Source organism: Botryllus schlosseri, chromosome 10 (genome assembly GCF_051294905.1).
Source record: "Botryllus schlosseri isolate E-star chromosome 10, Bs_hap1, whole genome shotgun sequence".
NCBI classification, from domain to species: domain Eukaryota; kingdom Metazoa; phylum Chordata; class Ascidiacea; order Stolidobranchia; family Styelidae; genus Botryllus; species Botryllus schlosseri.
In genome coordinates, this window is record NC_137245.1 from 27,848,050 (window position 1) to 27,864,850 (window position 16,801).

General features: G+C 39.3%; 1 protein-coding gene across 1 annotated transcript; it reads left to right on the forward strand.

Annotated features, from left to right (window-relative positions):
- Positions 1-425: 425 nt before the first annotated feature.
- LOC145448746 (spermosin-like) lies at positions 426-14,622 on the forward strand. The gene is made up of 12 exons (XM_080327207.1): positions 426-586; positions 3,313-3,432; positions 4,706-4,756; positions 5,784-5,919; positions 8,065-8,228; positions 9,366-9,404; positions 9,464-9,559; positions 11,632-11,714; positions 12,160-12,285; positions 12,931-13,078; positions 13,336-13,534; positions 14,404-14,622. Exons 1-12 carry the CDS (start codon positions 565-567, stop codon positions 14,606-14,608), a joined length of 1,389 nt encoding a protein of 462 aa, XP_080183333.1. The 5' UTR covers positions 426-564; the 3' UTR covers positions 14,609-14,622.
- The last annotated feature ends 2,179 nt before the right edge of the window (positions 14,623-16,801 follow it).

Genomic DNA, 16,801 nt, shown 5'->3' on the forward strand with positions numbered 1-16,801 from the left:
ACATTATTGGATTTCGTCTATCAGTCCCAATACTTGGAATACAGGGCCCGGAACTGTATAAATTGAGGAAAATCTTGCTCGGTGTGTTTTATCATAGTCTTTATAAGACTATGGTTTTATCATAGCAATTTACAACGTACGCAACGTTGTAAATTGCTATGGTTTTATGCTCGTCTATCATTTTTCTAAAGTTTATTGGTATTTCTGGATTTGAAATATTTTTTGAAGTATTTTTTGGCCCATTGCGCCGCACCTTCTCCTACCCTAAAAAGTCTCTTCACAAACAAACTCACCAGTGGCCCCAAATCCCAACAACAATAAATCAGTCGATCAATCAATCAACAATCAACGCACCAGTGATTCTACCAGACACGCTATTGTTACGTCATAATTTTGATCATGGAGCACGGTGCTAGTCGTAGTAGTAGACCTAGACAGATTATTAAACTGCCTTCTAATTTAGGCGTTGCTGCGATGGGATATTTGGTAGCTCATAAAGCTGGTGTCGAAATTGGTTAATAGGGGGGCATCAACTTTTCCTGCCTGGTCTAATTGCTCAGAGACATGAAACGCAAGGTGGACAGAGGTAATGTAATGTGCTGTACCGGTACGACTGTTCCTTACAATTGCGATTTACCGAAGATTCTGTCAGCATACTTCAAGCAAAGGCTGGTGTTTTGGTGTTGTCCAGGGATGGGCAATTATTTTCCTCCGCGGGCCAAATGAAAAATCTAAATACGTCGGCGGGCCGAGTGAAAATTTTTTAGCTATATTCTCCAACGTATTTTAATTTTATTTCTAAATTTGTAAATTACATATTTAATAAATACTGCTCAATGAATGTGTTGAATATTAAGTAATGAGAAAGTGACGGTTAATTTAAAAAATATGCATTAGCTGTCATGATTCGTAACGATGTTAAACATGATACATTTTAGCTCTCTTTATACCCCTGTCCACGTTCTTCTATTAAGACTCTAAAACAGGGGTTTTCAAACTTTTTTAGGCACGCCTCCCTTTATGATAGTGAGCAATTTCTTGCCCACCTATCATGATATCACAAAATATTAAAAAGTGCAACCAGAATGCTAGCAATTCCAACAGATAGCTTGATGTCATGGAAGATTATGGCTAATGATGAATTGTGAAATATTAAAGTCGGACAATACACATGCAAGAACTCAATATATATGGTATATATCGCGCAGTGCGCTAAAATTTTTTTCCATTAACTTCAGCTTCGCGCCACCCTTCCGATGCTTTCATGTCTCCCAGTTCGAGAACCAATGCACTGAAATGTATATGCAATAGTACAAAGCTTATTTTCTTGGTCACTGCCTTCCGAGCAGTGTGCAGGTTAAATAGCCTTTATGTTGAGTGAAGCTTGCAGTTTTTCTGAACTTCGCCCTCCCTTGACCGAGCGTTTCGTGCTTTTGTCATTAGACTTTAATTAAAATCATTAATCTAGGAAACATGATCGGCAAAAACTGAAAGGAGGGGTTTACCTCTGGCTCCAGCATGCGAATATTTAGAGCTCTAAATTCTAAACCTAAACCTTCTTTGAATTTCAGTTTTCCGCTTTCTTTTTTTTGGCATGCTCGTTAATAGGCCTACTTTATGGGTGATAGATATGATGAGTCATATCGCAATCACGAACACTGATTGTCTTGTTTTACGAATTAGGGATTTGGAAATATATCACGTCACAAATTGAAACACATACCGACCGTACAATGCGTAATGTGACAATGTCAACAAGGAAGGTTTGAACTTGACTATATGGAAAGAATTATTTCTTGTGACTTCAATTGCTACTCATGCTTTGGCACATTGCCTTTATTTTGAATCTGGATTACGCATGCCAGGTACATATGCAGCGCAATAGTGGCATACTGATGAACAGGCTTCAAAGTCAACGAATTTCCTGTTCATTTGATACAGCCTTAAGTTTAAGTCATTCAAAAAGCAAGTTTTACGTTTTGAATTCCAAGCAACCTTTCGCCAGCCGCATTTGGCCCACGGGCAGCACTATGCCCAGGTCTGGTGTTGTCGAAAGTATAGTAATTCGTTGAAGTCTTGGATTTGGAGTTTTGGACGTATCGTCACATATCTTACTGGAATTTTTTGAATGCAGAATTACCATATTTTGAGATACGATAAAGATTGAAATTGATAGCTACAGAGTTTTTTTCAAATTACATTAGACTTGAAATGACTGAATTAGCAAAAATTTGGCAATTGAATTAAATTCCGAATGACCAAGAACTACAATAAAAATCGACTGAAGTTCATATCAAATCAGAGTTTATTCTCATAAGCCCGAGGAATGAGGATGGCAACGACCTATGCGCCGAGCTTGGCTCGTTTCGCATCACACAGATCTTCTGTAGCATTTTCAGGAGAACCTGACATTAGATTAGAATTAGATTATCGGCAATTTCCTCCAATTAGTCTAATTCAGTGGTTCTCAAGCGGCGGTCTGTAAAATATCTAACTTTGCAAAATCGTTGATACCCCAATTTTTATTTTATTTTTAAATTTAGAAAACTGCTAGGCAGTTTTGCTTCATTACTGCTTAAACTTCATGACTCACACCAACAGAATGACCGTCTGGGATGAAATATCCTACTGTGAAAATTCATTTTAATTGCAAAATTGAGTCTACTGATACAAACATATTGCTGTATGTGGAAAAAATATAAATTTTGAATAGTAAGTTCTATCAGCGCGAGTTCGAAATGTGTGCAGAAATCCATTTTTTCCTGTGATATACATAACCGCTATTCCAGAACAAAAATAGTATATCATTTTCACGTCATTTTTTGTTGTTTATCACTATAGTCCACAATTAATATTTGCACAAGACAGATGACGGTTGCACGAGCATGTCAACATTCAAATCAAAATACAATTTCAACTGAATCAATACTAGTCAGCCCTCAAAATGTAGCATCCATTTATGTCGATTACTTTTATGTTATCCTTTCTTAAATCCAGTGTGCATGCCTCTTATTTACATGCTGTAGGCCAAGGTGGGTGTCTGATTAAATGATTACTCCAAGTCGTTTCGGCACCCTTCTATCTTTTCATTATATCGCATCCTTGTGGTGTATTGATTTGATAAAAATGTTAGTAAAATGATTATGCTAATTAAGCTAAATTTGAACTAAAACTTGGGGGGTCCGTGACAGTTCAAAAGGGGTCCGCGACGACAAAAAAGTTGAGAACCGGTGGACTAATTGGCCAACTAGAATTAACTACCAAGTCTGCTACCATGCGTAGGCTACATATACGATTTGTTTTGAATTACAGGTCAAAACTCAGTCGTATCGCATAAAGAGAGGAAAGTAGTGATTGGGCTCGCAATTTTGGATGTTTCCTTGATTGCCACTGGGATAGTATTGTTTGTCACAACTTCTTCCTGTTCTACAGGTAAGCATGATTGAGAATCTTATCTAACACCAAGAGTCTTTTACCAACAAGCGCTCAAAACAGTCAGCGCTGGTACTCAAGGAGATGTACAAGTAACACCATAAATTTCTACTCTAGTACAAATAGATATTTACAAGGCATGTCAAAACTACCGACAGTTCAAGTAGAATATAATCAAGTATGTAATTTTGGTCAGACCCTAGCTAGCCGGAGGTTTCTACATCCGAAATTGCAAATTACATCTCTTGCAACATGCAAAATGACTAAAAACACTAGGTATAAGTCGTGACTCTGGAATAAAAGTAGCTATGTCCATTTTATGTATTTGGAGAGGATTAACTTAAGTAAAGTTTTCATTTTCTTTCAGCCATGATTAACTTCGAAACAATGTGACAATCATAAGAATGGCCAAGATATGGCTGAAAAAATAGAAAAATTGAGTTCGAAAAATCGACATAAGGCTAATTCCTTCATAATTTGGCATATTTTTGACATTTGAAATGCATTCGCTCAGAATTTTTCGATATCTACTGGTTATTCTTTTTTTAATTCTGGGTGAATAAAAAAAAATTTGAAAAATTTTCAACAGTTCGAAAGATATTGCGTATTGAAATTTTCTTGTCACCTGGTGGCACCGTATGGGGCAAAATCTTTAACCGAATGGCACCGGCTGCAATTTTCGAAAAATTTTACTTCAATTTTCAAAATCGAAAAACTGTGCGTTAATGGGATTGGAGCACGGTACACAAGGTAGCGTTCGATTCAGAATTTCAACGCGGATCCGATTGCGCCACTCAAATCATTTCGAGCTCTGTGTCTGGCCACTTATATCAAGAGCAAGCCGAGAAAACGTTGGTTGGAAACAGAAATGCTAAATTGCGGACCTTATGAACCTTAGTATAGGTATTCGACGACCATACAGTCTGGTGTATTGTGTAGGCTCAGAATTCATCGTTCTAGAGAGCCCTGAGTCGACGGTCTACGTCTAGCAGGCGCTAATTTCTAATCGAAACAATACCGACCGTTTTAGTCAGCTCGAGGCAGGCCGCCGAGAGAGTGAGTCATGGCTAGTGAGTGATGCGCGCGCGTATGGTAACTTCTAAGGCTTATACACACATCATGCACTCATGGTATGCATATTCACAGATCGTGTGTATGTATTGTATATCATGAGTCGCTGTATATGCCGCAAAAACATAAAGGACAAAAATACATACCGGTAACGTCCTTTCCTTCCGACCACCTCTGGTTACAAGTACTACAACATTTTCAGACATCAGAACTCCAGACGAAGACCTCAGGTTATATTTCGAAGAACAAGCAAGTAATTTACTCAAGTCTTACATTACCTACTTTACTTCGGGTAAAGGTGACTTATGAGTACGGCTTGGCAAAATTGAGTACCTGATTGATTTGATTCTCAATCGAGTAATAGGCTTTAAGTATGCAAGTGTCGTTGTGTATGACATCATAACAGTATGAAAGATGTGGAAAGTTCAGATATTTAGCTTTTATGCCACAATAAACAATATAATGCCTGTTCTATGTCGCATTATTGATTACTTGGTATTATTTCGACCATGCATGTTTGATTGCACTTTGTGACAATGCTGTAGGTCGCTCACTACTTCACAGATATGTCATTTCCACTAGGGTTGTAACCAAGTCACAAGGTTCCTAGTCACAAGTCAAGTCGAGTCATTTTCAATTCATCATCACCGAGTCAGGTCAGAGAGAAACCGATTGAGTCCGAGCCATAGTGTTTACTGATCAGTATCAAGTATATTTCAGGTTCAACTCACTTCTGTGAAACTCTTGGATGACATCAAAGGGCACACATTCATAATATACTCATTTTCCCCACTCTAAACATGTTTATTCAATCAGACAAAAGACTGTTTGTAGGCCTATTTTTCGTTTGCGGTCCTGATACACGAGACGTCAATAAGTCATGCAGAATGCGTCGACTCATATGACTTGGTCGAGTCATGGGCGATGACTCTTGTACAAATCGAGTCAATACGCAAATTGACTCGAGTCGAGTCATTTTCCATTTTGGAGTCAAGGCAACGAAAAATTGACTCATGAGTTCTTTAGGCCTCCACAGTGATAAATAATATCGAAACTATAATTTTAGTTGATAAATTAACTTATACTGACAAGGATCGTATGATTTCGGTGCTCGAACAATCATCTCCCTACTCGACTCGAATCATTAGAATGAATACTTGATTCAGATTCGAGTGTTCGCATCATTTTGCTCAACCCTGCTTACAAAACAAGTCCTTGTCATGGATTCTAAGCCAATATATAGTCATTTCCGTCAAATTAATACATTTATATGTTCCCAGTTGCTGTCCAACTAGACGGGTCTGCCCCACCAGCCAACCAGTTCCTACCATCATCTTACGCGTCAAACTACGGAAATGGATTAAGTTTCAGTCTCTCAGAACCATACGACTCAAATTACGGGACCTACTTACCTGGGTTTGTAACAATAGATGAGCCGATGGCAGCAGATTTGGACAACTAGATGATTTTATTTGTTTAATTAAGACTGATCAGAGAGAAGTTCTGTTATCTAATTCTAATCTAATTTATGAAGTGTTACGATAGCCTTATTTGAATTGTTGTCTAATTTCTAGTTTTGCATAAAATGCTACAGGAGAACTGTATACTGTATAAGCTTGGCGGCAGACTTGTACCTACTATCAAGTTTTTTGAGTAGTTCTAGCTCTAGATCAGTTGTCTCCGACTCGAAACGGTTTGCGGACCTCTTCAAATTTCGTAGAGGCCGCGGGCTGCTAGACTGCAATATTGAAACAAAAATGCCAGACAGTTTAGCAACCACATTTTAAAAACTTTACGCCAGTACAACACCATGCTCGACTGTTATAGGTACCACACAAGAAGCAATACTTATGAAAGTAGTACAAATACAACAAGAAATATCATGATATCCAATTTCATTTTATTTTGAACAATTAAGCCGTTTCAGCTAGTGAGGAATAGTAATTTAGGCTCTCGGGCAGAAGCGAATATCTTATTTTGAAACAACAACAGTATTTTTGGATTTTTATAGGTCGCTTGCTCTGGTTCTAGTTGTGAGATTTGAAAAGCGAGTAGTTCTAGTTTCAGTTCCAGTTGCGCATTTTGAAATCCAGCAGTTTGAACAAGTCTGTACGCTGTACCAGGGTTGTAACCGAGTCAGAAGGCTTCGAGTCGCAAGTCAATCTCAGTTTTGCAGAGTCAAGTCGAGTCATTTTGAATTCACCACCGAGTAAAGTCCGAGCCCAAGTCATCAAGCAGAGGTTCGAGTCCGAGTCATTGTATTATGACTCGAGTCCAAGTCATTGCGTTGACTTCTCAGTTTCCAGTTGAAGTCTTGTTTAACCCACTTTTTATAACTGTGGTCTGTGATATCGAACGAATAGCATTAATATTATACTAATTTTCCTCACTTGTAACAGTTTCTGGTTGCATTTTTAAGTACCCCTGCCAATAGTGTAGTTACTTTACTATTCTTTCAAATTACACTGAGATGTCGGTCTTGGCCGCCTGAGTCTCGACTCATATGACTTGGTCCGAGTCATGCGTAATGACTCAAGTCAAAGTCGAGTTATCACACAAATTAACTCGAGTTGAGTCATTTCCGAATTTTGAGAAAATGACTTTGAGTCAGGTCGAGTCATCAGAAAATCGCAACTTGAGTTGAGTCATGACTGAAGTCATTACAACCCTGCACTGTACAGTAGGGCTCTTCAAAAATCACTTTTTTTCTCAAATCGCACTGGCTACTTGATAAAATTGTTAGGTTACCTAATTTAAGCCTACACACCAAATTTGGTTTAATTTCAACCAGTAGCCGCATTGCTACAGGAGAAGAAAGTTTCTATTTATTATATAAAAATAAATAACAAAAAATTTTAAAATTTTCTGTTCATCCCATGAAAGTGTTAGGTCGTCTAACGATGTTCACCAAATTTGGTTCAATTCCAACCAGTGGAAGCGGAGTTATTGCTATCGAAAAATTTGGATTATGAATAAAATAATATTTACGGTGGGCACCACTATAATAAGTAATTAAAGAATTGGTCACCGTAAATACTATTTTATTCATAATCCAAATTTTCCGACGGCAATAACTCTGCTTCCACTGGTTGGAATTGAACCAAATTTGGTGAACATCGTTAGACGACCTAACACTTTCATGGGGTGAACAGAAAATTTTAAAATTTTTTGTTATTTATTTTTATATAATAAATAGAAACTTTCTTCTCCTGTAGCAATGCGGCTACTGGTTGAAATTAAACCAAATTTGGTGTGTAGGCTCAAATTAGGTAACCTAACAATTTTATCAAGTATCCAGTGCGATTTGAGAAAAAAAAGTCATTTTTGAAGAGCCCTACTGTACAGACATTTTCCATTCTCGCGCACATAAGAACAAACTCTGATTTGATATGAACTGAACTTAATTTTTTTTGTATCTCTTTCTGATCCAGAAATTAATTCAATTTTCAAGTTTTTGCGAATTCACTAATTCCAATTGCAATCTAATGTGGAAAAAAACTCACTCTCATTCTAATTCTAATCCATTTTGGAAAAGCTGAAAATTTTATATGCCATCCACAGCGATCAATCACCGTCTTCGGAAGGAAGCAGCGTGGGATCCTTATCGCCATCTTACTCGGACAAATATGACTCGACAGCTGACATTCCAAATGCAGGCAACTTAGTTCCTTCCAATTCCCAGCCGACTGGAGGCGTTTCTGTGGGCTACGCATCTGGTCCAGAAGGTGAGGACTCCAATTGACTGTCATCGCTGCCTTAGGGTTTATTGCTACTTTGGACAGCTCAGGGTGTACGTGGACAATTAGATATTTTCTAATTGTCTTATTAAACGTAATAGAGCAAAATGCCTGTAATCTAATTCTATTCTAATTTGTGAAATGTTACAATGCTCTCATTTTAATTCTAATCTAATTTCTGGTTTTCCTCAAATTGTTGCAGGAGAACTATATAGTACGAAACGAGCCAAGCTTGCTGTACAGAGAATTAGAACTATATAGTTTTCTTTCAAATTAACAGGGTTGTAATGACTCGAGTCATTTTCTCCAAATACGAAAATGACTCTAGGTCTAGTCAATCTGTGTATTGACTCGACTTGGACTCAAGTCATCGTGCATGACTCGAACCAAGTCATACGACTCGAGACTCAGACAGCCAAGACCGACATTTCATTGTAATTTCGAAGAATGGTATAAACCACACTATTTGGATTTTGCCTATCGGTACTGGTACTTGAAAATGCGACCAGAAACTGCTAAAAGGAAGGAAAATTAGCATATTATAAATGCGAACCAATCGATATCACCAAACAGAGTTGTAAAAAGTGGGTAGAAACTGAGCAGTCAACGCAAGGACTTGGACTCGGACTTGACTCGGTGGTGAATTTAAAATGACTCGACTTGACTCGAATCAACCATAAAAGTGAGATTGACTTGTGACTCGGAGCCTCGTGACTTGGTTACAACCCTGCAAATTAGGTTCTAATTCCAAGGTAATTTGGAGATTAAATAGCTATATAGTTTTCTTTCAAATTAGACTCTAATTCCGAGGTCATTTGGAAATTAGAATTATAGCTATATATTTTATTTTCCGAATTAGACTAGAATTATAGCTACGCAGTTTTCTCCAAATTGGACTACAATTAGAATTTGTGAATCCGCGAAATTGAATCAGGTCCAGTCCGTATTAAATCAGATTTCATTCCCATAGTTATTATCCTAGCAAATGCCTGTACGGCAAGCTTGGCTCGTGTATGTACGATAAAGTTCTACCGTAGCATTTTGAGGAAGACCAGAAATTAGATTGGAATGAAATTGAGAGCATAGAAACATTTCACGAAATCAGTATAGCTTTTTTTGTTGCAGCGTACCAACCTGTCTATGGATCTGTCCGGGGACCAACTTGTGAGCATGACAGCTACATTTCATTTTTGCTTCAAAATTGATACGCGTTTTAATCGCAGACAGCTTCGACACGAGACTACTTCCTGAAGATTTGTGGAGAAATAATTATTTTAAATGCGGCGTGCAGAAAATCAAGCCAAGCCTCAGAATAATGGGTACGTTCGTACTTTGGTAATATCATTAAACACCAACGTTCTCAGTCATCCAGCACCTATGCACCAGTTTCGTGATTACTAGTCTTCTTGCCGTTCTATGGTCAGTGGCACGCTCACTCTTCGGCAGCTACTTTCAAATGCTTTTAGACAAATGACTTCCCCATGACCTTAACCGACAAGATAGCGTAATGGTGAAGCGTCCGGCTTCTTGATCAGTAGGTCGTGGGCTTGATCCCCGGCTTGGTCAGACCAAAGACCTGATTAGTAACACTGGTATTCATGACTTCTCTGCTTGGCGCTCATGCATTACTGGGATAGCATGGGTGGGTGGTGCAAGACTTAGAAAGTCGTACAAGGCTTTATCTGCACCTTCCTTGTCCAGCGGCATATGCACATCATGCACTCATGGTATGCATATGCGCAGATCGTGTGTATGTGTGTCATGCGTCGGTGTATATGCCGCAAAAGCATCAAGGACATAAATAAACTATGTCCTTTGCTATCGCAGGCTGAATGGCGTTTTTATCAATAAAAATCTATAGAATTAAACATGCACACGCATTATTTTGGATATTTTCCAAAGGATATTTTCGGAAAGGGTCGCTCACACTTTCATTTGTGTGCCTTGGAGTCGACTTTTATCAAAATACACCAGCCAAGGCTGTGTCAACAAAAAGAGTTCGTGTATCATCTAAAAATAGTACATTGAACGCTCTCGTATTCGACATTTCGTGGTTGTGACGTCATATTTTGTGTTACGATTGTTGATATATGCTGTTCTTTCGAATTCTCTACTAGTTGCTGACGATTACCCCTGACGAGTGTCAGCCGAAAATATTCGGGTTCATTTCAATATGAATATACTATTCAATTGTATATTGAAGTTCTGTACCTCAGAGAAGCTGTTCAAATATTTTCCAAATTATGGACAACCCTAATGTATACGTTAACGTTAGGGACTCTATAAGGAACTAACAAAAGCTTGTCTATTATTGCAATAATGTTGTCTCGCCTTCTTGATTATATGCATGCTCGGTTGTCCTGTTCTCGTCTGGCTTCGTGGCATAGTTGGTTAGGTGTTGAAATTCTGAATCAATCGGAAGTCGAATTTTACAGTTTTGAAAAGTGAAGCAAATTTTAAGGAAAAACCCACCGGTGCAAGCCGGTTAGTGTAAGTGTTTAAAATGTAATGTAATGTAATGACTCGAGTCATATGATTTGTAGGTGACTCGAGTTAATTTTTCAAATATGTTGAATTGCTCGACTCGAGTCAATTTTGGTATTGACTCGATTTCTACTCGAGTACTCATTGTACTCATTGTTCATGACTCAAACCAAGTCATATGAATCGAGACTAGAATGGCCAAGACAGACATTTTGTTGTAATTTCGAAGAATAGTAAAGTCGCCAAGTTATTGGTATCGTTGGGTTATATTTTTCATCTGAACATGTCACACACAATGTACAATGCGATAAGACACAATGCGATGTCATGAACAGATAAGAGTATGTCGAACGACACGCATCAGTAGCGACCCCTGTAATCAAACATCCACCTCGGCCTAGAGTGCCCGATGTCACAGTTCTTTTCGATGTTGATCTTTTTGAAGCCGCAGCCCTTTTTACTTTTTTTTCTTTCTTTCGTCGGGTCTTTTTCTGGGCTTTTTTGTCGTCGTAAGAACAGCAACAGCGGGGGAAGAGGGGCCCAGATAAACCGCCGGCGGGAATCGAACCAGGTCCGTCAGATTGGTGAGCGCTTATCGTTACCACTATGCTATCTTCCCCGCCTATCAGTCCTGATACTTGGTAAATCGGGCCAGAAACTGTTAGGACTGAGGAAAATCATGAATGCGAGTCATTCTATATCACCCGAACAGAGTTGAAAAAGTGGGCTGAACTGGATTGAACTCAAAACTGAACAGTGAATACAATGACTTGAACTCGGACTCGAACCCCTACTCAGTGACTTGGACTCGGACTTGACTCGATGGTGAATTGAAAATGACTCGAGTCAAAACTATAAAAGTGGGATTGACTTGTGACTTGGTTACAACCCTGGTTTAAAATCACAGGCGGGGGCATCGCCACAACTCACAGCTGGCCGTGGGCTGCAAATCTCCTGAAGAAGTCCATGATTTTGGAGTATTACTACCCGGTATGTATGTGGTACGGAGTCTTGTACAAACTACCAATTTGGTTGGTTGATATAATCAACTAGCAACTGGTGTTTGAATAGTTCTAGTTCTAGTTGCTCATTTTGAAAAGCGAGTAGTCCTAGTTTTAGTTTAATATTTTGTAAAGGAAGTAGGTCTAGTTCTAGTTGCGTGAACATTTTGAACAGTGAGTAGTTCTAGCTGTAGTTCAAGTTGTGCATTTTGAAAAAGAAGTTTTGTTCTAGTTACGCGTTTTGAAAAGTGATTAATTGTAGTTCAAGCTCTTGTTGCGCATTTTGAAAAGTGAGTAATGGTAGTTCTAGTTGCAAGTTTTGAGCAGTTGATAATCGTAGTTCTAGTTGTAGTTGTGGATTTTGAAAATCCAGTCGTTTGTACAAGTGTGATATGTCGACTATAGCTTTTGATAACAGTCGCCTGTTGAAACAGGTTTGTGGAGCGACCATCGTCTCGCCCAGACATTCGATATCAGCCTTGCATTGCTACAAAAGGAGCTCGTACTATAAGCTGGCGGTCGGAAAGCAAAATCAGAACGTACCCGGAACTGAACAATCGGTTAGCCTCCTTTGTAATGAATCGGCGACTCGAGTCACTTTTTAATTATGGAAAATGACTCGACTTGTGTCACTTTGTGTGTTGACTTGACTTTACTTGAGTGACTTTTTTAAATATGGAAAATAACTTCTCTCGACTTGAGTCGCTTTTTAAATATGGAAAATGACTCGACTTGACTTCAGTCACTTTTTGTATTGGCTAGACTTGTAGCCAAGTCATTTTTTCAAAAATGGAAATCGACTCGACTTGAGTCGTGTAGGCCTATTGACTCGACTCGAGTCATTTTTTAATGGAAAATAACTCGTCTCGACTTGAGCCACTTTAATTATGGGAGATGACTCGACTTGAGTTGCTTTTTAAACATGGAAAATGACTCGACTTGACTTGAGTCACTTTTTGTATTGGCTAGACTTGTAGCCAAGTCACTTTGTGTAGGCCTATTGACTCGACTCGAGTCATTTTTTTTATTATGGAAGATGACTTGACTCGACTTGAGTCACATTGTGTATTAACTCAACACAAACTGGGCCGGACACCGTCATTTATCTGTTTCAATGTACCTTCAGGATGTGGTGCGAGCACTCAAACTTTTCAACGCACAAATGTACGGTGCTTTAACCTCTGGTGATTACCTATGTTGTTTAGATAGCAAAGATCAGACCCCACCCGTACGGCAGCGTTGGAACCAAGACCTATTACGACTTCATCCTGATAACGCTTCAGAACGAACTGATGTTCAACGACAAAATCCAACCTGCCTGTCTTCCTAAAATGGATCAAACCTTATCTCCAGGTCTGTGAGAATTTCAAATTGATAATAGTGGAAAGCTAGCTCAAAATCGAATCACTTGAACTCTTTTCACAGTATATTCAGTATGTCAATCGGGCTATATCATTATTGTAGTACAAGGCAACGGGTGTTTGTTTGCTTGGGGTGTTCACCGTTCATGGTGTTTGTTGACTACTATGGTCAATTGGTCATGGTCATTGGTCAACTGTGATCCTCATTCTAACCCCTTGGTGTCTGAGCCGCTCGCTTTTACCTAAAAGGGCGCAAGTGCTGGGCGTACGGTTGGGGCAACACAATGGCGGGGCAAGGAACGAACTCTCAGCTTCATCAGGTTGAGCTCGAAGTGGGGGCTTTGAAAGAATGCGCGGAGCAATATCCGATTGTTAGCGAAACAATTGATGAAGAATACGTCATCTGCGCTGGGAAGGAAATGGGGAGAGACACTTGCAAGGGTGATGGGTGGGTCTCGTCTTTTAATTCGCTATTCTCTCTTAAGCAGGGTTGTAATCACTCGACTCAAGTCGCAATTTTGTTTACTTGACTTGACTCAGGTCATTTTCTTAATTTTATATAATGACTTGACTCAAATTGAGTCAATTTGTGTATTGACTCAACTTGTGTATAGTTCGAGGTAATTCAATTTCTTGAAAAAACAGGACGTATGGTAACCAATGTTCCCTCTAAGCTGCGCAGTGCTGACATGGTCACCGCGCACAGAAAATCTAAGTTGCACACAAGAAATACGAAGTGATGACCTATTTTTTTTAGTCGTTACGCACAGTTGTCCAAGGGTATGCGCAGTAAGTTGGTGAGTGTGCGCGGACTCGTCAAAAATTGGAGTAATCATTGATCGTAACCCTAATCATATACTCATTTGTCTCACTCTTGACTGGATATTGTCAGTAAAGAAGTAGGCTACTTCCACTTTGCCAAAGTACTCAATAAGTTTTGTCTACTTACCCTACCGTACTTCCTGAAGTGGTTCTGATTTCGGACTATTTCACAGCGTCCGTTTTTTTCGCCATACAATACTTTCCTTTTTAATTACTTGGAAATGACTACTTCTACTTGTACTTCATTGTGAATTTACATCGCTCTACTTGAGTGCTCATGATAACTACTTTAGCCACCTCTACTCTTAACGGGTTTATTCAGACTACAGATGAATACAGTTTGTGGCCCAATTTCTCTTGAGTCATGCTCGATGACCGAGAGAACAAGCCGAGTCAATACACGAATCGACTCAATTCGAGTCAAGTCATTATGCAATATTAGGAAAATGACTCGAGTCATTAACACAATGGTTACAACTCTTGTTTGCATTATAGCGGCGGGCCATTCACTTGCCAAGACAACGACAGATGGGTCCTATTCGGGGCTACAAGCTGGGGTGACAAATGCGGCAGCGGGAAGATGTCTATCTTCGCCGCAGTGTCGCATTCTCTCTCGTGGTTTTGCTGCTTTATGAAAGAACTTTCGGAGTGTCAAGGCGTCGCTTGTGATCCGCTGGAATTCAGACACCCTGCCGAATAAAATTTTGGATTGAATTGCGACTTGTGATCTTAAATAGGCTTGGGTTAAACTGAGTGCCTCAGTGAGTTGATTATTAGGCTTTGAGCATTCCAATATCACTTTTTATGACTCACAACAGTATGAATGATGTATAAAGTTCAAGTATATACCGTTTCGCAAGCATAAAGAATTTCAGTAACAGTTCTACAGGGCATAAAAGATTATTTAACATCTTTTCGGCTATACCTATTTCATTGCACTTTGTAACAATGCTGTTGACCACGACTTCACAGATATGTCACTGACTCCACTAACGTGCGTTGCTTGGTACTACGTGTTTCGTACGCGGCGCCATAACTAATTGAGCTGACAAGGCTTCCACAGTAGAAAATAGTCGCTGTCCTGAAAATCCAAAATCAGCCTCACCTTTCTGCTATATTTCAAACGCCTGAACTGGTATGTGGTACCATGGCCATGGTGGTACATAATTTGAAGATTCTTTTCATTCCTACAATCTCAACGATATATTCAAAAGTAAAACCAAGATGGCACAGTGTGACATATCATAGCATCAGTCAGAATCACGGATCATGTCATTCGCATTACAACGTTGGCAACAAACTTTGATGTACAGACAATGTTCATCATCATCATTGGTTTATTAGCAACTTTAACAGTTCAATACACCACAAAAAAAATGCGATACAATGAAAAGACAGGAAGATGTCGAAGCGACTTGGAGTAGTCTATGGAATCAGACACCCACCGCAGCCTCGGCGATGAGAAGAGGAGGCATGCACAGTTGCACACTGAATGAAAGTAAAGAAGATAGTATAGAAAAAGAAGGGACAAGAAATAGGGCGGCATGTCATGGGAAGCGAGATCGATAGGTCAGTCGTGGTCCGGTAATCGTAGCGTCATTAATGCAGATTTTCAATTGATCCTGTCCATTAGCCTAACTGCAAAATCTGTACATGAGGACGAATGCACGAATTGCCAAAAGGGAGGACATGTAGGCGTCCGCGCAAGTGTTTTTCAATTCCCTGAAAAAGGAGGACAAATCCTCCTAAAGGAGGACGTATGGTAACCCTAGTGAAATGCAATATAATCAGATACAAGGTAGACAGGAGGACCGACGTAACGAAGTCATCAAAGCCGAGCCACCCAGGCATCATTGGTTTATTATTAGCAATTTTATCAGTTCAATGCACCACAAAAAATGCGATACAATTAGGGTTGTGTTTAAAACAAAAATCAATTTAAAACACACATGTTTAAAACATGACCCTTGTTTGAAACATGTTTTTTATTGTTTTTTTTTTTGTTTTTTTCTACCCATGATATCCTAATGATGACGAAAACCTTCTAAAATGAAGATACAGTGATTACTGCGACTGCACGGCATGGAATGCTCGAAGAAAATTATTGTATTCAACGAATATTTTATTGAAAAAAAATCACTGAGCGGCTTCCACGGCACACTGAGCAGCATAGAGCAACAACTGCTTTACTTTTACCACATCATCGTCAATATTGTCCATAAATAAGTCATCCTGCATCATGGACGGAGTTATGAAATCGTCCCGCTCTTCAAGTCGACTGAATATACCATTTACACGACTCAAAAGAGTCGTAAGGTATGTATCATCATCGTCAGTTTCGCTGGGTACTTCCTCGACTTCGCTGATTTCATCGATGACCTTCTCAGATTCTTCTTCCTCCACAAGTATTCTATTAAACTTCCTTAATAAGTCTTTCGATTTCTGACAGTCAGACTTTCCAAACAAATGTTGACCAAACAAATGGCAGACGAGCGAATTTGCATTTGCTGTTGCACTCCTGAGTATGCTTCATCATCCGCAAAATTGTCCTTCAACTTCCTTGACACAATAATTACATTTCGCCTTCTTTCGTACCTGTACAGGGGTACACTCGAAGAGCTTGCACAAACTTCTTGATATAAACTCCAGAGAGCATGCTTTCTCAGTCCGGTCCGCATACCATGTACTGGTTGCAGCGAAACAATATCCAGTATATTCACACAACAGAAAAACACAGCCAGACCTGTTCATTTGTGTTCGCTAAATGGTGGCCGTCGGACCATTGTCAAGACTCAAGAGCGTGACAATATCGCTTTTAATTTTACTATATGAAACAATGGAAGTCGGCGACGATCATGTTTACACCGACTGAAGTATTTATTCGGCCTATTTC

What these genes read in the sequence shown, in the direction of transcription:
- LOC145448746 (XM_080327207.1), top strand. Translation starts at nt 565, where the DNA reads ATGAAACGCAAGGTGGACAGAG. An exon ending in TACCCGGAACTGAACAATCG is followed by an intron (nt 12,286 to 12,930) that starts GTTAGCCTCCTT and finishes TATGTTGTTTAG; the next exon opens with ATAGCAAAGATCAGACCCCA. An exon ending in GACACTTGCAAGGGTGATGG is followed by an intron (nt 13,535 to 14,403) that starts GTGGGTCTCGTC and finishes TTTGCATTATAG; the next exon opens with CGGCGGGCCATTCACTTGCC.